Source organism: Palaemon carinicauda, chromosome 27, assembly GCF_036898095.1.
Source record: "Palaemon carinicauda isolate YSFRI2023 chromosome 27, ASM3689809v2, whole genome shotgun sequence".
Classification (NCBI taxonomy): domain Eukaryota; kingdom Metazoa; phylum Arthropoda; class Malacostraca; order Decapoda; family Palaemonidae; genus Palaemon; species Palaemon carinicauda.
Genome location: NC_090751.1, coordinates 91,322,079 through 91,346,105, shown reverse-complemented (window position 1 = coordinate 91,346,105; position 24,027 = coordinate 91,322,079). Strand labels below are relative to the sequence as shown.

The window sequence follows — 24,027 nt, the reverse complement described above, 5'->3', positions numbered from 1 at the left end:
TCATCAGTTTTTTTTTCCTAGGAATTCTGGCAAGGGCAACTACAGAGTAGAGTACAGAATAGTCCATTCTTTACACACACTGTCTTGCATCCACACTTTGTCAGTTCACGGCAGCTCTTGGAAATGGGTTCCAGCATTGTCCATTCAACTTCCCAGTCATCACCGTTTTTTGACCATCCCCACTTGGAAGGACACTGAGGTTCTGGCTGACGATTAACACACTGCCCCCAAATATGACCTGCTTGGTAGGCTGCTCGTTTGGCATGTTCCTTCATTACACTTTTTGTTGGTGGAATCATGTCATATGACCTCTGCTTTCGCGCAAAGAGATCAAGCCTTGCCTCATCTACAGAAGATGATGTACTCGACCGGTCATACATAAGAACGACATATTTCTCCAGAACATATAGATCAGACTCCTCAATCTCAGATAGCCTACGGCTAAGTTTTGCAAAGGTGGCAGAGGCATCATTGAAGACATCCCATGTCTGCCATGCTGTCTTTTTCCCTTTGCCATTGAAGCCTGACACAACGTCACACCCAGTAAAGGCATGGAAGAAAAGCATCCCGTTGGTCTTCTCTGATCCTAAGATGGACACCAGGTCATGAATAGGAATCCATCTAGTGTGCTCACCTTTTCCAAATCTAATCCATATTTGCTCCAGGCCGATTGCTTTGAGAGAAGGCATCTGTGGTATGGCAATCACAATGACGTCTGTGTCGTTTGCGTCGATCATAACAGATTTGTAGCCTTCCGTAGCTGTATGCCAGGCATGTAAGAATATACGTGTGTCAACCTCCTCATGTGTACAGGGAGTCAATTCCTCTAGGCTCATGTTGGTGTAACTGGCACTCATAAGGGCATCTTCTTCCTTCATCACAAGGACTACTTTTTCCGTAGTCATTTTAGCTACTGCATCAGCATCAGCAAGAAAGTGGAAGAGCTCTGTCTTGTTAGCACTGTTGCGGAGGAAACTCTTCCAGTTTGTAGGCGTTTTACTCTTTTCAGTAACTCTCCTCCTGATAGCTTTTCCTCTTTTTGATCTAGCTTCTGACTTCAGACTTAACTTATGATATACATCAAAGATGATGTCTGTTCTCTTGTGTTTTCTACTGTACATTTCTATTTTGGGGAGGATGTCCTTCGTGGCATATTCTTCAAACGTCTTTGATGTCTTTGGTACAACTGCATTTACCAGTGATGAACCATCCACAATGAGGACATCCGAGTCTGGCTTTGACTCAGGTAGTCTCACTTTCACCTGGAGAACATCCACCAAATCAGCCTTAGTACATGTGCGTAGGTTACCTTTCTTGCTGAATGAAGGAGGTAAGGCTGGTTCTCATGTCTGAAAAATTCTTGGGGTATTTTTTAGATAAAAAGAGCTCATCCTTTTTACCACCCCGGCATTAGCAGTCCTTTTAAGGGGCAATAATGAATTATTTATCTATTATTTATTATTATTATACTTTATTAATTTATCATTTTTACTAACATTTATTAATCTTCTACTCTATTTATCAACTGAGGACTTATAGGCAGAAAGCAATGATATTTATGACTGTTTATTAATGCTTCTTGATGCTGTAAGGGTATAAATAGTATTTATTTGTGCAGGAAATCTACCTTATTCACCAGAGATGCACCAAAGAAGGCAAATATATCAATAATTTTGCACCAAGATGTGAAACATTGAGCGCTTTTATGGTTTAACATTGTTTTTCCATTAACTGCCATCTTGGAAATAATGGCCGCCATCTTGGAATTCTTGATGGCTAGCATTTTTTTCTTAAAACATGACCTACATAGCAGATTCACACCAAATTTCATGCTTGTATCACCAAATGAATGATTCTAGTCAAAATCACACTTTGGCTGCTCCACTATGATTACATATTGTTCATCAGGTGAGATAAACAATCGTATACTCATTCTGCTCTCCTTTCTTTACAGGAGGAACCCCAGATGAAATGTGATGCAGACTTCTGCAATCTTAAGAGTAAGTTCTTTTACAGTTGTAAAGCATGCAGGTCACATGCCCTCTGCAATATTATTACCGAATCCCTGCAATTTTGGGACCCCCAAGTCTGCAATATCTGCCGGACCTTAGTGACCGAAGGTTTTGATGATCCCAAGTCAATGGAGTCTAGGGATGCGGCACATAAGAAACTATGCAAATGGGTAAGAGGGTGCCAGAAGAACTCTCCGGGACCATACCTACCTAACGATAGGATGCGTAGCTTACTGTTTCCGAAAGCAAGTAGTGAAATGGTGGTGCCACAAGCATGACTTGCACCTCCCTGCCATCGAGACTGAGGGCAGGAAGGCACCTCTGGAAGAAGATGATGATGTCGTGTCGGAATTCCTTCCGTCTGTGCCGGCCCTGGAGCCGTTAACCTCGACGTCTTCACCTTCTACACCTCTATTAGACAAAATGAGCCAGCTACTGGCCCATCTTATGGGTCTAATGGAAAACTTTTGCAAACAAGGCGAAACAAAGGAAGCAAAACTCTAGAGAGAGCTCTGTGAAGCTCCACTCATCACCTCCTGAGGGTCATTCAAGCAACCCAGAGACCAAGACCTCCCAACATGCTCCAAAACCAATCCCTGGAGGTATGCGGAGCTTATGCTGATTTTGGACGTAAAACTCTACATCTCAGAGAAGATGAGAGCTGTCCCTGTAGACGAAATCCAGTTTTGGCCAAGCTTCAATGCTTTCCCTGATTGCTTCATTCGACTGAAGCATGAACCAATGTCAGAAAAAGAGACGGAACCGAAGGAAGTCATGGTTTTTGACCACGATGAGGCACAGGCTCTCTTGTCAAGTAGCCTGAGAAAGGCGGGTTACTCGGTGTCGAAGGTGTTCGCCCTGAGTAAGAGACACCCTGCCTTTCTTGCTCCTCCTTCAATAGCATTCCCCTTTACGTGGAAGGCATTTAAATCTGTTGCCAAGGCAGTGGAGGCAGGCAAACCATGCCCTGCACTTTAGGAGTGCAGGCCTCTGTCACTAGCCTTGCCCATGCAGAAGGATTGGAAGGAAGTCCACTTAACCCTTTCAGTAGGGAAACTGGACGGGGACATCGCTGGACGACAGTTTAGCAAGAATCTCACTAAAATTCCTTAGTTTCTCTTGTGCAAGGAACAAGAGACAAAGGAGAGACTTGTGGCCTCCTTATCTCTACAAAACTGCATAGAGATGTGTGCAGTCCAACGAAGAATCCCAGACATGCTCATGGTCTTGGCGAAGATGCATATGGCCACCTTAGTAAAAGACCTAAATGCCTTTATGAAGGCTAGGAGAGCCTGTAGAAAGTTCATGTTCGCTGCTGCAACAGTGAAACATGAACCCAGGAAGCTGATATCTTCCAACATCTGGGGTAAAGACCTCTTTCCAAACGAAGTAGTCAAAGAAGTAATCAGGAAAGCCACCACGGAGAATAAAAACCTTCTCCAGGAGTGGGGCATCTCTTCAAAGAGGAAGTCCTCCCCCCAGATGTGGATCCCCAACCTAAAAGGAAGACGAAAAAGTCTAGACTTTTTCCTTGGTCTGCTCAACAACATCCCACAGTTTCTATGACTGCGGTGCCCCAGGTAGGTGGTCGAGGAGGTGAACCTTCTGATCAATCGAAGTAAAGAGACGCTTTTGGTAGGAGGGAGGCTCCAATAGGATCATTGGACCTTCAATCCTTGGGCCCAAGGCCTAATCAAGATTGGACTAGGATGGAAACTAGACATGTCTCCACCATCATTTCCTCAACTCTTCCAACACTCCTACCCTGTATTAGAAGAGTATACCCTATAGCTCTAGAGCTTACAGGTTATAAGGAAAGCAAAGTCCATCAAATTCCAGGGAAGGCTAATTTGTGTTCCCAAGAAGGACTCAAGAAAACTCAGAGTCATTCTGGACTTGTCGCCACTCAACAAGTTCAAAAGAAACAGCAAGTTCAGGATATTAATCCTTCTACACATAGACCTGACAGATGCCTATTGGCAGCTTCTAGTCAGTCGCCCCCTCTCCTCCTACCTAGGATTCAAGTTACAGAAGATAAAGTATGTCCTAAGGGCCATACTCTTCGGACTAAACACAGTCCCAAGTATCTTCATGAAATTGGCGGACGCAGTCGTGCAATAACCATGCCTAGAAACTGTTCAGGTAACAAAGTACCTGGGCGAATGGCTGGTGCGGGCAGCACCCAAAACGGCTGGTCTGCAAGCATCCAAAGAAGTAACCCAGTTCCTGGAACATCGAGGATGCAAAATCAACTTCAAGAAGTCTCGACTCTCTCCATCTCAAAGGTTTCAATGGCTGGAAAACCATTGGAACCTGAGGTCACACTGTCTCTCCTTTCCCTTAGGGAAGAAGAAGGAGATCGCAGGGTCGGTCAAAAGACTACTGTAATCCAACAGGATTTCAAGATGCTAACAGAAAAGAGCACTGAACTCTCTCCAGTTTGCAGCAGTGACAGACCCAGTGCTAAGAGCACAGCTGAAAGATGCGTCAGGAGTCTGGAGAAGATACGCGTCAAACGCTCGAAAAGATCTAAAATGCCCGATATCGGTCTTACCTTGATCGCTTCTCAACCCATGGTCAAAGGCCAAAAGCCTAATGAGGACCGTGCCCCAAGCAACCACCTCGACTATCGAAGATCATCCGCATGGATGCCTAGATGGAAGAATGGGGATTTCACTCCCATCAGAGGAAAGCCCAAGGGACTTGGTCATCTCTACTCAAGGCCCTTCTCATCTACATTTTGGAAGCCATGGCAGTCCTGTTGACGTTGGGGAAACTCTCTCCACGCAGATCAACCCTCATCAGGCTGATCTGGGACAGCGAAGTGATAGTGAGATGTCTGAACCAACAAGGCTCGAGATCATTCCATATAATCTAGGTGATATTAGCCATCCCTTACCTAAAGAGATGGCACCTTTCAGCAGTTCACTTACAAATGATCCGCAATGTGACAGTGGATGCCCTACTCAGGCTCAAGCTGATAGAGTCAGAGTGGTCCACAGACGCAGACCCATTCTCGTCCAGATTGGAACAAGTCCCGGAACTGCAGATTGACATCTTCGTGACGAGTGTCATCAAGAAACTACCTCGATATGTAGCCCTATACAAGGACCCTCTAGAGGAGATAACGGACGCCATGTCTCTAGTGTGGAACAGATGGACCCGGAAATTCCTGTTCCTTCCATCCAATCTCCTGCTGAAGATCAACACATTGAGATCCTTCCAAGGAACAGCAGCTCTAGTGGCTCCCAAATAGTCCAAGAGCAACCAGTTCCCTCTAGTGAGGGAACTGAGGCTGAGGCTGGCCCTTGTACTGAACCCAGCACTATCTCAGAGAGTTCAGAAGTTAATTGTCTTCGATTCATCACAGAGAACCCAAAACCTTCATTTCATGATTTTCTTGCCTTAGCGGTCTAGAAAAGACTTGGGATCTCAGAAGGCAATATAAACTTCCTAGGAGAATACAAGTCTAAGTCAACTAGAAGACAATATGAATTGTCTTGGAAAAAGTGGGTTGCTTTTGTTAAAGCAAAAGGACCGAAAGAAATTTCAATAAACTTTGTCTGTCCTTTATCCACCGTCATAATCAAGTCTGGCAGCTAACACGATAACTATGTGTAAGTCAGCCTTGACTAAACCTCTTCTATATGCCTTTCAAGTGGATCTGACGAACGAAATCTTTAACAAGATCCCGAAGGCATACGCTAGGCTTAGGCCTGCAGCTCCTCCGAAGCCCATTTCATGGTCTTTGGACAAGGTCCTACATTATGCTTCATCTGTGAACAAAGAAGATTGTTCTCTTAAGGATCTAACCCAGAAAGTTGTTTTCCTGTTCGCTATAACCTCAGGGGCTAGAGTTAGTGAAATAGTTGTCCTATCAAGAAATGAGGGCCACATTCAGTTCACAGAAGTGGGAGAACTGAATCTCTTTCATGATCCAACCTTTCTCGCCAAGAACGAGCTACCCATTAAGAGAGGGGGTCCCTGGAGAATCTGCCCTCTGAAGGAAGATGTCTCTCTATGTCCAGTAGAGTGTCTGAAGGTCTATCTTTGTAGAACTTCAGATTTCAGGGGAGGACAGCTCTTCAAAGGAGAAACCTCAGGATCAAACTTATCCCTAAAACAACTGAGGGTGAAGCTCACCTACTTCATTCGCAGAGCAGACTCTGACAGTACACCCGTAGGTCATGATCCAAGGAAAATTGCTTCATCACTGAATTTTTTTTTCAGTATATGGACTTTGAGCGTCTTCACTCATATATTGGATGGAAATCATCCAGAGTGTTCTACAAACACTACGCTAAGCAAGTCTATGAACTGAAGCATTATGTGGTGGTGGCAGGTAGTGTATTAAAGCCTGTCGTTTAGTGCTGCAATGAACAGTTAATTGAGTGGGATTATCAATTAGGGTGGAAAGGTGTTGACACTTCCGGTGCAATACCTTTTAAGTGAGTGTCACCATGGTGATACTAAGACTTTTCAAAATCTCAGGTATGGAATTATACAGATAACACTTGTGCCGTGTTTACAACATTACAGAATTTATATTGGGAAAATTTATCAAAATTTTCAGCTTTAGAATGGCACTCATCATTTCTTCCCTTTCAAGGGGGAAAAATATTTTCTGTATATGTTGCACGTATAATTCCTTTAACATGTTACATTCGTTTCACTCGTTTTCTATTTCGTCATTTATTGAAAATTAATGTCTATTAGAATGTAATTGCGTCCTACCTCGCCCTGCAATTTGCACATTATATATGCCAGAGTTCTCGTACTTATTTATTACGTAAACCTCATATCATTGTATGCTTACAAACATTGGATATAGTTGACACTTATATTGTTCTGACAATATACAGACCGTGAGACCGTCTGTATATCGGGTGGAGACTTATGTTTGCTCATACAATATATGCTAACCTTGAGGCCCTTTTCTACTATCTAGTATGACTTCCCTGCAGGGGGCAGGAAGCACTAACATTGGCTATGATTAGTGGTAATGACGGATAACGGTAATGTCATTTGTCTCAATGGTCCAGATGACCATAGAAAAATTTGTCCCAAGGTTAAGGCATCTAGGAAAATCCACAGATACAGTACTTTCTAGTAATTCTCTGGTAAACTTCCATCAGGACGACATTGCTTGAGCCCAAAAAACGGATTTTGAGCGAAGCGAAAAATCTATTTTTGGGTGAGATATCCATGTCCGGATGGACCCGCCCTCCTTTTCTATAGAAAAGGCCTTGCCAGGATCCCTCCCGAAACTACTATATCTGTAGCACTATGCTCAGTGCTACAAGGAATAACCGCCATCTTGAATATGGCGCCATCTTGATACTCAGTAGTAGTATGGGAAATAGGGTAACCTTGATAACGGCTCCCCTTCCAAATTTGCCGCACTTCCCCCTCGAGGTGAAAACGCTATTCGGGGTGAAGATCGCTATGTGTCGTATCAAGATATACGTCCCCTGATTTATGCGATATCCTTAAGAGAAATTTTAAGGATATTCGCACCAGGAGTTAGAATTCTGGAGACCTGAAGGGTAAATTCTCTGGGAATATCACTGTAGTTCATATATCCCTAGGAAGCTACCATTAGGATCCTTCCATCAGGACGACATGGCTACCTCACCCAAAAATAGATTTTTAGCTTCGCTCAAATTCCATTTTGTAGTCCACTTCTTAGATAATATACAGTACTTAGTTTTCCAGAAGGTAATAGCATTACTGAATATTAAATTACAGCCTTTCTCTATCCTTTGCAAATTCATTTAAGTCCCTCAAGAGGTTATATTTAGGTGCATGTGTAAATGATTTGCTTTAACTCAAAATGATTCCTTTAATTCAGTATGCTCTTAGGCTCTTCTGGTGTATGATAAAATTTTAATTGATTACATGTAGAGCAACCGTGGTAATGAGTACAGGTCTAGGCTTTCAAGTTGAATTTTGTGTAACTTTTGATTCATTTTTAAGAGTTTTGTATTTTAGAAAACTTTGTAACTTAGTGTTGAACACTTACTTGATTTTATCAACAGCATAAAGTTGTCAGTCTTTTATGAGCTGATGGGTGTAAATTTGTGCCTGATTAATAACATTGCTTCCTACAAGCATTTGCTTTTCCCCCATGTAATCTTACTCCACTTTTGTCCACAGCTTTTTCAAATTTTATACAAAATCAAGAGAACTGAAATCTCCTATGTTATTACAAGTTTTATACAAAATCAAGAGAAGTGAAATCTCTTATGTTATTAATGAGGAGGTTTCAAGTTTTGGGGTGAACAATTTGAGGCAATTAATGGATTTGATTAGTGTATTTCAGACAATTCCGTTATTGTACTTTATTCTCCAATCCCATTTACCATTCTCAAATATCAGGTCTTTTGTATAGAGTTGTTGATTCTTTGACAGTTAAATAGCTGTCATTTGCTGCCATATTGATTAGGATGTAATATTTATGTTGTGTTGCCTATTCCATCTGTGCTTCAGTGATATGACTAATGAAATCCTAATTATGTAACGTATCTTCAGAATCTTGGTAAAATAGAATATGTTGTATAACATTACTTGGTCCACAGAAAATTTAAATGAAAGGAAGGTTAAGTAAAATGTTGATTCTTCTTCTTTCAGGTATGGTTCGTGGGCATTTGAATTGAGTGGATCAGTTTTGGTGGCAGGATTACGAGTGTGGCGAATTCCACTCCTTCAAATAGCACCCTCCGTCCTTGGGGCATCATGGGCAGCCGATTTGTGCTACATGCTCTTTTCTCCTGTCACAGTTTTCACTGTCAGGTATAGATATATACAGTGTGTGTGAAGATGATATAAGTTAATGTTTACTTATTATTTATTATTTTTCATTTAAAAGTACTTGATCCAAAAGACATTAATTCAAAGAAGAAATACAGAGTAAGTTTTCATTTTTATGATCACGAGAAACAAAAAATATGTTAAAATGATATGGAGTACATATTTATTGGGATACAGGGTTTCCTTTTATGTTTCTTTTTAGATACATTGGAGAAATGAGGAGAGGAGAAAGTGAAACTCCTGAAGAGTATGGTGCTCGCGTCCAGGCTGCCACTGCTGCAGCGCTTGGTGTTCAGGCCACAAATCATACAGTGGCTGACAAAGTATGTGTCAAAAAGAATTATCTGTATAGCACTTTTGTAGGTCATTTTTTCCCTGTCTAATTTTGTTTGTCTTTTTTTTTCATTTTACGAAGTGTGACTAATGACCTCTGGCTTTGAAATTTGGAATTTCAGATTATTGCCTTTTTGTTCAAGAGAACGTATTTCAATTTTTAAATAGGCTTTTCAATGAAGCTAATTTGTTTTATTACTAAAAGCCCCGTATGCAAATCTTTTTCTGATTGGGTACTTTCTATGTTTTGTCGTCGTTGAAATTGTTGATTATCCATTTTCTTATATATACACTATGGTATTCATAAATAAATATTTGCTGCGGGTTATGTTTCTTATTTTGTTATCTGCTCGTTTATATATTTGAAATTTATATTTTATGATAATCCTAAAAGATACATAGTCAGCCAAAAGCATCAAATTTGTCCTAGAAATATACAAATAAGATATCAAGTTAGCCAATCTTGCTCATGTGCACAAATTTAGTACTTGTATTGTATGAGGTTGTACGTTGGCCAGGGCATCAGTCACATGTTGTGATACTACAGCTAGAGAGATAGTGTCCTTTGACCGGCCAGACATTACTACATTGGATCCCGCTTTCTGGTTACGGCTCATTTTGTCTTTACCTACACATACACTTTTCTACATTCTCCTTCACCCTCATACACCTGACAACACTGAGATTACCAAACAATTCTTCTTTGCTCAAGGGGTAAACTTCTGCAATGTAGTTGTTGAGTGGCTACTTTCCTCTTGGTAGCCTCTGTACTATGGCCTTCCACTGTCTTGGATTAAAGTTCTCTTGGTTGAGGGTACACTCAGGCATGCTGTTCTATCTTATTTCTCTTCCTCTGGATTTTTAAGTTTTTATAGTTTATTTATTGAAAGATCTAATTTTATGTTGTTACTGTTCAGATAATATTTTTTTATTGTTTATTACTTCTCTTGTGGTTTATTTATTTCCTTAATTCCTTTCCTCACTGGGCTATTTTTCCCTGTTGGAGCCCTTGGGCTTATAGCATCTTTCTTTTCCAACTAGGGTCATAGCTTAGCTTGTTTACTAATAATGTGTGTGTTTAGGGAGCAATATTTTTAGATTTGAGGGAAAGGGATCACCACTGGTAAGTTAATAGCCCTTAAATATAATGAAAAATGGCCCTATGATTCCCAGTAGTGAGGAGAATTACCTCTAAAACCTCATTTGTTCCTACACAAAATACAAATCTTATATTTTTTTACATAGAAGAATTCAGCGCTAGCTGACATACGGCTATAAAACTGTTAACAAGGGGACAACTACCGATATGGTTGCTACCAGTGGTAGCGGGTGAAGCACCGCCTCTACACTCACTCATACCTTCTTCTCTTATGATTTAAGATGGGGTCAAAGACTTCCCCACTCCTAGCGGGCTGAAAAATATTTTAAACATCGTTTTTTCTTTGCAGATTGCTGTGTGTGTGTACATGAGGGTGCACGACATGCCAGATTGCCCAAGTAAGGCAGGCTTCTCTTCCGGTACTTTCGGTGTCCCAGAAGGACATGGACCCTCATTGATTTTGCCATCCATGTACAGGGCACTTCTACAAGGAGGCTTTCTCTTGCTCATATTGTCGGGAGTGGCCAACCTCCAAGTTGGAGCGATATAGCTGGAGGAAGTTGTCCAAGTCACCTTTGGGGTATTCCTTAGGTCAAAGAATTCCCAACTTTTTCCTCTTACTTGTGGTACCCTTCCCTCTGACTGCCCAATCAGTCTCCTTGGGGAAACTGTCGAGTAAGAGCAATGGCTTTTTGACTCTCAATCTTCTTGTTGGGCTGTTGCTTCCTTCTCCCTTAGCCAGGTGGAAGACGTAGTCTCCTGGGGGAGACCTTGTCTCAAGATGCCTTTCGTCTGCTGTGGACTTTCGGGTCCACCCTTTAAGGACTGGTTGCTGGAGGTTTAAGCTAGGGGTTACAACAGGAGAGGATTTCCACTCCTTCTTGGGTTAGCTTCAGCACTTCCCTCTCTAGAACCGACAGGAGGGAGTCCCTCCTGCGTGGTCTCATGCCCCCAAACCTTCCTCCACAGTGGACCCTCTCCTATCTGAGGATCCGCAGGGTGGTTCTCGGAAAAGTTCCTCCCTAATACACACTTCCTCTGTTGTTGCCTTCTGAGCTTGCCAACCCTTTTGGGTCTGGTGGACAGCCTTGCAAGTGTGAAAGGCTATCCTCATCTGAGAGTCCATCTCCCCAGGTACCTCGGAAGCACCAGTGCGACTTGTTGCCTGTGTCACTTCGTTCTCTGGAGCTCGCAGACGATCCTCGCTCTCGCAGTTGGGGTCTCACGAGAATTGTCATCTGTGAGCGTGGTTACCTGTGGCAACTCTCCACGTACGTTCTGTTTGTCAGAGCTTCCAAGGTATGTTAGTGAGCGTTGCGCAACACCTGCCTGTTCCCGCTATCCCACCTACTGTATCTCGCTCATACATAGGTGAGCATGAACTACCCCGGGTAACTTGTGAGATGCACACCTGTTACCCGCACATCAATGGTGAGTAGTGATCTGCCTCACGATTGCTTACAGCTATCTTCAGCACCCCGAGTAGCACTGTTCGCAAATTAAGAAGTGCGTATGCAAACCAGTTTTGCACTCCCCTGGCTCTTTTCTCACAGGTTCGCTCCTCAGTACAAATGTAAGCGATCGGCAAACCAGCAGCACAAGGACTGTCTCCTACAGGAGCCATCATCCCTGCTCCCCAAGGAACTATAACACATCTGAGTTTGACTGTTCCTGAGAAGGTAGCTGGTCACCACAGCGATCCTCAGACTCTCTGATGTGAGGTTGCGTCACATTGCTAACATTGTCAGCGCATCAGCTGACAGCTATGCCTTCCCACTCAGCGCCCACAGTTGCTAGGCATTCAATGCTTTTACCAGCAGCAGTTTACTTGGGCCCGGTCTCGATACTGGAGGGACATGATTGTAGGTGACAAAATCACCAAGAAGCTTTAGGTATCAAAGCCAAGCCATCAGGCATCGTTTCAGTGTAGGATAAGGTGGAAATTGTTCCCATCAAACCTGGTCAGAGACACTGTCGACCTAGGCTCACGCCCCAACCCAGCAACACCTACCATCCCAGGATCCATAGGGGATCTAGTCTTTCGTTGACATATAGGCTCATGCCTAATAAGATTGTGGATTCCCCCTGCCTTGGAGGCACCTCCCATTCCTATGCCAGCCCCAGAGAAGCCAATCATGGTTTTAGGGCGAGAAGAGGTATTTTGCAGCATTCTCATTTCTTTCATGGGCAAGCCCGGTGAGTCTTTTTTCTTCCCCATTGTTATCCCTACATTAAGAGGTCAGTTGCCTGATGCGCCCTCTTCAATGCCTTTGATCACAGGCATCCTCTTCTGTCATACCTCTTCTCTCCATATCATCTTTCACCTTATCTCGCCATATAATTTTCTCCCCCAAGCTCTCCTCACTCCCTCCCCACCATCCATCCTTAACACGTGCCCACACCGTCTCAGTTATTATTATTATTATTACTTATTATTACTTACTAAGCTACAACCATAGTTAGAAAAGCAGTATGCTATAAGCCCTGGGGCTCCAACAGGGAAAATAGCTCAGTGAGGAAAGGAAAAAAGGAAAATAAAATATTCTAAGAAGAGTAACAACAATAAATATCTCCTATATAAACTATAAAAACTTTAACAAAACAAAAGGAAGAGAAATAGGATAGGAGAGTGAGCTCGAGTGTACCCTCAAGCAAGAGAACTCTAACCCAAGACAGTGAAAGGCCATGGTACAGAGGCTATGGCACTACCCAAGACTAGAGAACAGTGGTTTGATTTTGGAGTGTCCTTCTCCTAGAAGAGCTGCTTACCATAGCTAAAGAGTCTCTTCTACCCTTACCAAGAGGAAATTGGCACTGAACAATTACAGTGCAATAACCCCTTGGGTGATGAAGAATTGTTTGGTAATCTGTGTTGTCAGGTGTATGAGGATAGAGGAGAATATGTAAAGAATATGCCAGACTATTCAGTGTGTATGTAGGCAAAGGGAAAATGAACCGTAACCAGAGAGGAGGATCCAATGTAGTACTGTCTGGCCAGTCAAAAGACCCCATAACACTCTAGCGGTAGTATCTCAACGGGTGGCTGGTGCCCTGGCCAACCTATTACCTCCGGTAATCATCACTACACCTGCCATTCTTCTTATTCCATCATTTTCCAATTTTTCAAACAGTTATATTCCCATAATCCACCTTAGCCATCTCATCTCTGTTCTCTCAAGCTTTGCTTCCTCATTTTGTCTTTAAGCTGAAGTTTCTGATTCATACATTAACACTGGTCTTATTACTGTGCTATAAATCTTGACTTTTATCTTGATTGGCATTTTCCTATCACATACCACTCCTGCTACTTCCCTCCACTTTCCCTATGCTGCTTTTATCTGATTCTCAACTTCAGCCTCACACCATCCCTCCTGGTTTATAATAGATCCCAAGTATCTAAATTGTTCTACCTGTTTTATAACTGCTCCTATACTATCATTTATAGCTATCCTGTCTCTACCTTCCTTACTGCTAACCATGGCTTCAGTCTTATCCACATTCACCCTCAAATCACACCTTTCCAAAGTCTCTTGCCACTCTATCACTCTTTTCTGTAGTTCTTCCTCATTTTCAGCAGTAATCACCTGCATAAAGCAACTCCCACAACTCTTCATTTCTGATCCCTTCACTTAATACTTCCAAGACAAACACAAATAGAAATGGGCGTACTGCTAACCCCTGATGTAATCCAACACTAACTTCAAAGGTTTTTGTTCCTCCAACAAGTGTTATTACTTTTGTCCTAGTTCTTTTGTAAGTCATCTCTACCATTCTAACCAACTTCACTAATTTCCTCTTCCTCAAGCACCAAAACATCACTTCTCTTGGCTTTTCTTGTTATTCTGTCATAAGTCTTCTCAAACCTTTGGAGGATCCAAACCTTTAGAAGCTGACGTTTGGAAGATCCAAACCTAAAGAAGCGGGTTCCAGCTGCTACGACCACCTAGTCATTGCAGGAAGTCAGCGTAGACCTTTCTAGGTGGTAGGGTGACTAGGGCACCAGCCACCCTTTGAGGTACTACTGTTAGAGAGAGTTATTGGGTTCTTTGACTGGCCAGACAGTATTACATTGGATCCCTCTCTGGTTACATCTAATTTTTCCTTGGCCTATACATACACCGAGTGGCCTTTACTTTCCACATTCTCCTCTATCTCCTCATACACCTGACAACAATGATATTACCAAACAGTTCTTCTTCACTCAAAGGGGTTAACTACTGCACTGTAATTGTTTAGTGGCTACTTTCCTCTTGGTAAGGGTAGAAGAGAGACTTATAGCTGTGGTAAGCAGCTCTTCTAGGAGAAGGACACTCCAAAATCACACCATTTTTCTCTACGGTTTGGTAGTGCCTTAATCTCTGAACCCTGAACTTCGACTGTCGTGGGGTAGAGTTCTCTTGCTTGAGGGTACACACAGGAACACTATTCTACTATATCTTATTTCTCTTCCTCTCTCTTTTGAAATTGTATGTTGGGCAGGCTTAATAGAATGGCCATGGATGCTTAGTGGTAGGTCAAGATGAGGTCTTTCCCTTATCTGTTTCTTCATCTTCCTCACAAGTATTCATTTTCCAAACTATCCTTACTGTCCTCCTTTCAGTTGAAATGGCTATTCTGAAGCGTGCTTAGCCTTGCATGGTGTGTCAAGTCCGCCATGTTGGCCAATTTTTATCCAATCTTTCTATGGGTTGTATCAATCACTATATAAATATTTCTGTGCATATTGTTTTTTTTATCATTATTGTTAAGTTTGTTTTTAAGTATTATGAATCTTTTATTTGCTTTAGATTCTTACCCTGTCTGGAGATATTGAGCAAAATCCGGGACCAGTACGTTAACTATATTGCAATATTCGTTGTCTGCATGCCAATATTCAAGACATTACAGTTGCTTCCAGACATTATGATATTCTTTTGTGCTTAGAAACTTTGGTTTCTCAAATGAGGCACATATTTGAACTCCTTATAACTGGTTTTAGGAAGGAAATAATTTTGTAAGAGGACGCCATTCTTAGGACAAGGGGAATGGCGTTGTATATTAGGGTTAAGTACCCTGCTTCTCATAAGTCTTGCTACGAATGTGAATGTCATGAGATTCAGTTAATGAAAGTTTGTGGCAGACAAACGGCCCTGAACTTCAGGCTCCCGCTGTATTGTTCTCCAGTCCCAGACCTCAAGGCTCTCTGAGAGAGGCAAGATGCTTTCCAACAACGGTGGGACAACATCGACGTTTACGCCTTTCCCCCGTTCTGTCTGATGAGGAGGGTACTCAACAAGACCAAAACATCAGTCAATCTTTCAATGACCCTCATAGCTCTGCTATGGCATCACGCAGAATGTTTTCCTGACCTGCAACTCCTAACGGAGCCTCCAAGAGAACTCCCCCCACGGCACAATCTACTCAAACAACCACATGCCAACATCTTCCACGAAGCTGTAGCTTCGCTACGACTTTACTCCTGGAGACTCTCCAGCATCTCCTCTCAGAAAGAGGATTTTTGCAACAAGTTGCGATCAGGATGTCATCAGCAGCAGTCTATCAGGTAAAGTGGAAAGTCTTCTGTGGTTGGGTCATCAGCAGCAGTCTATCAGGCAAAGTGGAAAGTCTTCTGTGGTTGGTGTCGTGGAAGGGGTATCTCTCCACTCGATGCCACTATTCCAGCAATAGCAGAGTTCCTATTGTATTTGCGTGAAGAAGTGCGCCTATCAGTCTCCGCAGTGAAAGGCTATTGCTCAGCCTTAAGCCTCGCCTTCAGACTGAAAGGAATGAACATTTCTTCATCGCTAGAACTTTCTTTACTCATACGGAGTTATGAACTTACCTGCCCCCTGTCAAAAGTGAGACCTCCCCCATGGAACGTGGTTCGAGTTCTCAGGTCTCTTAAGAGACCTCCCTATGAACCATTACACCAGGCAACAGATCGCCACCTGACTTGGAAGACGGTGTTCCTGCTAGCTTTTTCTTCAGCCAAACGAGTCAGTGAACTCCATGGGCTGTATCTGAAGAGAACAGCCGCAGCGCGTCCTCGTGTGCCAGCACTATTCGTCAACACAGGAAGGACCAAGAGGAGGGTCACCAAGAACACCATCTCAGCGTGGATTCGCAGAGTCATTGACCATGCACTGAGTGCAGACCCTCCTCCATCACATTGCCCCAGAGCTCATGATGTCAGGGGCATAGCTACGTCCCTGGCATTCAAAAGAAACTACTCAGTGACGCAGGTTCTTCAAGCTGGGGTCTGGAAGCGTCAGAGCACATTCACATCCCACTACCTGCAAGACGAGACCCACAGGAGACTTATACGTTCTCTATCGATCTTGTGGTGGCTACACAACAGCTGGTTTAAAACCTCAATCTCCTTATTGGACAAGTAGCAGAAGGTTGAGGGCATTGTTACCCAGTTTTAGTATGCATGAATGAAAAGGTTTGACTGGGTTCTCTGCATAGCAGACCTCAAACCACTGCAGATAAACCATGCTCCCTTGTGTACCTAGTATTAAGATTAATACTGTTGCGTCCCCATACCTTGACGAGGTGGTATTGGGAAAGTCCTAGTGCACAGTTTTTCCATCTAAAGTACTCAGAATAACTTTACCTAGACAGTCACACTTCTACATACCTTCACACGCAGTTTGCGCAGGCTGCGAACCATGTGTTGCAAGGTTTTAGCAAGGCGCAGGGACTCCTTATTCCTTGAGTGCTAACACACTCAGATAGGGAGCCCCCGAGTAAAGCCAAAAAGCCAGATTGGCTGGGACGTCCATCCTTAATAATAGGTGAGTCACCCCTATTAAATAGCGTGGTTTGTATTCCAGTTACGGAATAAATGACAAATTCGTAGATAATTTGTATTTTTCCCAACTATACAAACCTTAGCTATTTAACCAAACTTACCCTCCAGCCCTATCCCCCTTGAAGTCCTACCTCCAAGCAAAGTGAGGTCAATCACAGGTGTGTGAGGGGGGAGCGGTAGCAAGCTACCCTCCCTACTCCTCGCTAACTAGCGGTGTGGGTAGTTAACCCTCGTTAAAAATTAATGGCTCGTCATTTCGGCTACGCCGAAAGTAATACCCCTATTAAATAGTTAATGTTTGTAAAGTTAGGAATACTGTAATAAAATTATCTACAGATTTGACATTTTGTGGCAAGAACCTAGAATCCAAGCAGTCACAACTAAAATGCTTCTTCCTCACCTCCCTTGAAAGGCAACTATAGTCAATTTCTTTTAGCAATGCAGATTTGCACCGACTCGCAGCGGTGCCCTTTTAGCTCGGAAAAGTTTCCTGATCGCTGATTGGTTGGACGAGACAATTCTAACCAATCAGCGATCAGGAAACTTTTCCGAGCTAATAGGGTACCGCTGCGAGTCGGTGCAAATCTGCCTCGATAAAAGAAATGGATAGTAGGGTAAGATTGTTTTTCACCTAGTTTTTGGAGAGAAGCACTACAATTCTTTCTTCAGTATAAAAGGAAAGAGTTCCTGAAATGCTGTTTCATTCTGGATTTATGGGAACAATCACACACACTCCCCGGAGGGGACCACCCCGGACGCAATCACACAAAACCAGAATATCAGATATACCATAGCCTTCAGAAAGAACATGTCTGTAGCACAAGTGCTGAAGTCAAGGGTCTACAAGTGTCAGGCAACCTTTAAAGCCCACTACCTATGGGAGTAAACCCACAAATCTTTCTAGCTTTCTACAGGAGAAGAATCATCTTATCTAAGATAATGGTCATGAAGTTAATGTAGAGTAAGAAGTGGATTGTCTGGCCTTCTTCCTCTTTTCTCTTCCTTCTCTTGGGGTACAACAGTTCCGTTATTTGTTGGATCAAACATGATGCGGTTGAGCTCCCATACTGAGCAACTGTTCTATAAAAGTCAATTGTATAAGTTTCTCCTCTATCCTCTTTACAAGTTGGGGTATTGATACATTTTAGGATTCATTATGCCTAATTGGCACATACTTCCAGCGATATAGGTTCTTCCTCGACCATATATCATCTAACAGAAACGTAGCTTAACTCGAGAATATATTTTCAAGTGTTGGGAGGTGGAAGGAATTAACTCTCCTACACCTTTATCAGATATGTATGTATTGACATCACTAGACTTTAAACCAGCCAATTTGGTTGTAGGGTCTTCCTTCTAAGGATATGCCTCCTAGTAATGGACAAGGGTTTGTATTCATGTAGGAGCAAATCACAAATTTTTAAAAATAGTTTGTATTTTTCCTAACTGTGCAAACCTGAGTCATTCAAGTTATCCTTCCTGCAAGTAGTAGGTGAAGGACAAAGCGGCTACTCAGTGTACTAGCCAAGGGGGTAGAGATTCCCTGCCACCTGCCAGTAACTACCAACACCATGTTATAAATTTTGTAAGCCAAGTGGAAGACACTACTATTGAAGTACTTTGGTTGGTATACTTAGGAAAAATACAAATTACTTTTAAAATTTGTGATTTATGTATTATAAAGTACAGTACAAGGAACCATCGTTTAATTCAATGAATGAAGTCACTAACTTACCCTTTTTATATTTGAAGGTAGAGTATATGAAAAGATTGGCTCGAGAGGCTGCTGCAAGCAGTAATCCTTTGCTCAGCCCAGAAGTACACATCATGGCTCAGCAGGTGCAAGAAGTACTTCCTCACATTTCTTTGGACCAAATTAAGCGTGATATAGGTAAGATCTTCTAGTCTTTTTCAAACTATTTTGGTCAATAAGTTTAGACATGTATAAAATTCTACATTGACATTTTATACCCTTTTTTTTTTAATAACACAATCTTTTAAACTGTGATTGATTGATTGATTGATTTGAAGTTCTCTGGCATCCTGTATAAACTACATACTACTTTTTCTTAGCCACATTTTGTTTTTTGCCTTCTCTTCCTTTAGTTTTGTTTCATAACTTGAGAGAGGTTTATATTTCCAGGCATTGAAAGTATTTAAGTTAGTTTTTTACCATCAATTTCATGTCACAACATCAAATTTTTAATTGATACCTGCAAAAAAGGTATTGATAGGTGAAGAATTGTCTAGTTTAATTTTATAACCCCAGACTGTTGATCAATTTCTTTAAGTGGGAAATGAGTGACCAAACTTAAAGCTATGTTACGGAGGCTTGTACTTGTAATTCAAAATTTGTGAATTATTTTGTTGCTGAATGTTCATTATGTAAAAGATATCCATCATCAAATGTAAGAAAATTTAATGAAATAATTGGTTAAAAATTAATATGATAACTTCTGTTTATCACATTTTTCATCAATTGATGCTTAGCATGTTTCACGAGTTGTGTGACAGACATATACTCTGTTCCTATTTCTGTACTGTATCCTGTAGATATCAGTTGTGTGTTGTTTGTTTACCTTATTTATCTTTCAAAGGACCTTATTGTATATATTTTTCATATTCATTGGTATATACATATACATTTTCTGTAATTTTCAGTGCGTACGCAAAACGTGGACCTCACGATCACCAACTTTTTGGAAGGGAATATTCCAGAACCCATCCCTGAGCCTCAGCCACTAAGTCCAAGTCCAGCTGCTTCAACCGGTCAGATGAGTTTGCCCTCCTCCTCCTCATCTTCTTCCTCCACCAGCATCACTAAGGCCACCACTGTACAACCCTCCACATCTTTGGGTGGTGCAGCAGCAGCAAGTGTTTCAAAGGCCACATTAGAGACAAGCACTAGCCTAACTAGCCCTTTGAAACAGACTAGCTCTTTAAATACAGCTGCAGATTCTTTTGGGAAGTCAGCTGCTGAAAGAATGACTTCATTTCAGACAAGAAAAGAACAACTAATACAAAATGCAAGAAGAAAATATTTAGAAAAACATGGTTTACAGTTACCTGAGAGTTGCTGATGAACTTATCAGTACTTAATTACCTTTTTGGTTCTTTTGTTTCTTTTCAAAGCAAAGGGACTTGCATCAGCCAAGATTATATAGCTTCTTTGGTGAAAAAAGAGAAGTTGTGCAAAACAGATACTTAATCCATGTCGGATTTCTGAAAAACAATTGCATCAAGTGTTCAGCGAACATTCTGTGATTATTTTCCTTCTTTTTTGTTCTGTATTGAAGTGAGGAGTTTTATTTCCTTTCTTTTGGTGAATTTGAATGGTCACGTAAAAGTACAAGAGGTAATAAAAGGATTGTGAAAATGCAGATGTTTCTTTAATTTTTTTCTCTTGTTTGTCTACAATAATTTTGAATGAATAAAGGGAATAGGAAAGAGTTTAAAATGTAATGAATAAGGATTTTTGGTAAGTTGGAATTTTGAAGGATTTAAAACTGTGTCATGTTTGCTTCTGCAGCTGTACTGCAATAGTTTTACTGTCAAATTTGTAAATCTTTGACATTGTTGGGATTTATTTTAATAGCATTTCTGGAATATAAATTTGTAAGGTATATAGTGCTTACATTTTAAGGAATTAATTTATCAGTTTCTGGGCATTTTTGTTTTCTTTGAGATGCCTTAATTTAAATGGATAGTTCAGTCTGTGGAATACCCATGACCAGTTGTTGACTATGCACTTTGAGTATAACTACAGTTAGATGGTTTCTGTTCTCTGCTTTCCTAAATCCTGAGACTATTCCATTTTGCCTTGCAAAGTAAGTTTTGACAATTCCAAATTGAATAGTTTTATATTTTCTATTGGAATCCAGACTATCTAATAAACACACCTCCAGATTCTCAGGTTTAAAGTTGGCATGAACATTCATTTATCTGCCTTCAATTTATGAATTTTTATGAGATTTGATGTTCCTTTGGTGTGTGTATGTGTAATTTTGGAACAACTCTTAGGAGAAGGAAAGTTGTGTCCTTGGGAGCCTTTTCATTCAGATTTGAAACCTTTTACTAATGAAGATAAAGTATGAGATAGCAATTGTAATGTTTTATCAATTTTTATTATTAATAGTTATATCATCCTTGTGAAATTTGAGATTGTATGATGGAGAGCTGGTCTACAGACTTCAGAATAATAGATTGTGGTAGCAAATTGATTCATTCATTTTTTTTGTTGTCCCAAACATTGGTAATGAGTTCTTATCCCTTACTTTCTGATTGTAATCACTGTCACTGCCATGTGTGATATTATACATTAAATATCTCCACCATTTTCCTCCAGTAACTGTTAGAGCCTCAAGCTATATTGGCTTTTTTTTTCGTATTAGTTCGGGAATGTCATTCAACAAGAAACTATTAAAGGGCCAAAACACTGGTCTTATTTTTCATGTGGACTAAAAATTCCTGAAATTAATCTATGACTATGATGATGTTTGGACAGTATTACTTTTCTTTTTGGAAGATATAAGCCATAATCCCTGTCGGTATTTAGAAATATTCTATATTCCATGATACACTATTTGTGTTATCGTCAGGTTTATGCAGAAAAATTTGAGAAGTTTTATGTCAAATTTTAAGGTCAAGCATTGATGTGAACAAGAACAGTCCAGAAGTACTTCCTTTTAATGGGTATTCATTCCGTGCCACACTGTAAACTGTGCTGATGTTTCTTGAATGTTGTTTCACCTCTTGAGTATTAATTGTTGCCAGGTCATAGAAATGGGGTATAGTGATCATGCTAAACTCTTTTAGAACATTAACTATGATATACTTGCATTAAATAACATTGAAAATGTTTTGAAAACACTGTACATAATTGGGATAACGGAAAGAAGCTACGTTACTTATTTTATAATTTTTTTCCCCCTCAAATTAAGGAGTACGACTGGGCCCCATTAAAGCAATACTCTTTTAGGGGTTATTTTGAACTCTATCCACTCTTTGGTTTCTTAACCAATTTCCTTATATTTAAAAAGTATTTTAAAATATTCTGTATACAGAAATTTTGAAATGGAATTTTTATAGCAATTTAATTTTTCTGGTATGTATTATAGAATATATCAAAGTATAAAAGTTACTTTAAATGAAAATTTTTTTATGTGGAAGTTTTCAATTATTTCAAAAAGACATCCAAATTTTATGCTATAAAATTCCCCATCATTTCATGGTTGAATGACAATAATCAATCAATAATAAAGAAGCTGATGTAATTTTTTCTCCCAAATTTTCAGATTTTGAGAAAACTGGCTTCAAATTTTACTTGTAGAAATTGATTGAACAGACATTAATATGTAAGTAAGGGCTTTTAATGGTAATTTTCCTCACTACTAGGGAGCCTATGGACATAATCATCATGATCAGGGTAGCTTGCTAACCAGTGGAGAGCCCCTTTCCTGAAATAGACACACACGCTATATATACCAAATGCACACACACTAGCGTGATGTGGCTAGCGTAATATATTCTTGTCTGTATTTCTAAGGTAAATTTTATGGTCTTTGCTTATTTATTTGTCTCTTGCATGTTTCAGCATAATCATAACATAAAAGTTTTAGATCTAAAAACAAGCAGACAAAGAAATAAGAGCATAAGTGCAGAAAATGTTTACAGTATTTACGACTGTCTTATTGAATATAAGAAAATTGATAATCTTGTCCTTGGAAAATCATAGAAAATGCATGAATTACTGGATACGGGAGACAAAAAAGTAAAATAGTTTAGTTCTGTACATATTGGTTTTGTTGTCATTACTATATTGTTGAGTTTGTTTTCTAGTATGATGAGACATTTTTACTGTTTTCTATTATTATTTTGTCTGGAAATATGTAGTAAAATCCAGTCTTTGCATTCTAGACTTCACCAATGTCATGTAAAGTATTGCAGTATTCGTGGACTATTGTACATGGGAATATGAGAGGCCTTACTGTTGGCTCCAGAGTGTATGATATTCTTTAAAGTTTCTCAAGAAAGGCACTTGTTTTAGCTACTTTTTCCCAGTTTTAAGAAACTAATAATTTTGAAACTGGATGCCATTCGTTGGGTAAGGGTAATAGCATTGTATACTGGGACTGTGTAGCTTTGTTCTCATAAGTCCTCCTACGAATGCTGATGTCATGAGGTTCAGGTCATAAAAGTTTGTGGCAGACAAAACTACTTTTATTTGTGTTCCAGCTACTGGAATCCAGACTTTGATGATTTATCTTTGGTCATTTTCTTACTTACTACAATGGCTAAAATACAAGATAATAGAAAGGCCTTTTTTGTGCTTTTTGGTGACTTCAACTCACGCGAGAGAGTAGTTGAATTCTGGCTCTCCTACTGATTGCTATGGCTTAAGAACTTTCGATTGCTTCTGAATCAGACTGTGAGCAAATCGTAATTGTGGCTATTCAAAAGTTTGGTAATGATTTGGACTTAGTATACACCAATTCACCTTGTGTTAAAACAAAAAATGTTGGTCTTCCAGTTGGAACATTTGATCATGCCCTACAGCAGTTTCACTGGTAATTAACACAAGTCTGTCATGTTCTTGGAAGATATTTTAAAAATCTCAAGATGAGTGGAATAGCATTTTGAGTGATGTTTTGCATTTAAATGTTACTATGGTATAAAAAGTTTGAACCTGTTGCTCTCCTAATTGAAAATTTGGTTAACAAAATTAATAGATATATCGTTTCTTGTGTATTAAAATACTGAATCAACGACAAGCCCCGATTCAATGATGGTTATAGATTAGCTTATTTGGAGAAGCAGGAGGCTTATTACTTTTGGAAAAGTAACAGGTTAGATTGTCAAATAACTACTCATTTAAGAACTGTTGCTCAGGGAAATTATACTTCAACTGAAAAGGAACACAGTTTGGCCATAAAAGAAACTGGCACAACTCAGGATCACACGTGGTGGGCTACTCTCAAATC

At 40.5% G+C, this 24,027-nt stretch overlaps 1 protein-coding gene across 1 annotated transcript in view; it reads left to right on the top strand.

The window, feature by feature from the left end:
* Nucleotides 1–21,484, top strand: part of LOC137620800 (lipid droplet-regulating VLDL assembly factor AUP1-like) — an 88,679-nt gene extending 67,195 nt beyond the window's left edge. The window contains exons 5-8 of the mRNA XM_068351246.1: nt 8,643–8,804; nt 9,025–9,145; nt 18,800–18,938; nt 19,709–21,484. Of these exons, the coding sequence (XP_068207347.1) occupies nt 8,643–8,804; nt 9,025–9,145; nt 18,800–18,938; nt 19,709–20,127 (841 nt within the window). The 3' untranslated portion in view covers nt 20,128–21,484. The remainder of the gene's footprint in view (nt 1–8,642; nt 8,805–9,024; nt 9,146–18,799; nt 18,939–19,708) is intronic.
* The last annotated feature ends 2,543 nt before the right edge of the window (nt 21,485–24,027 follow it).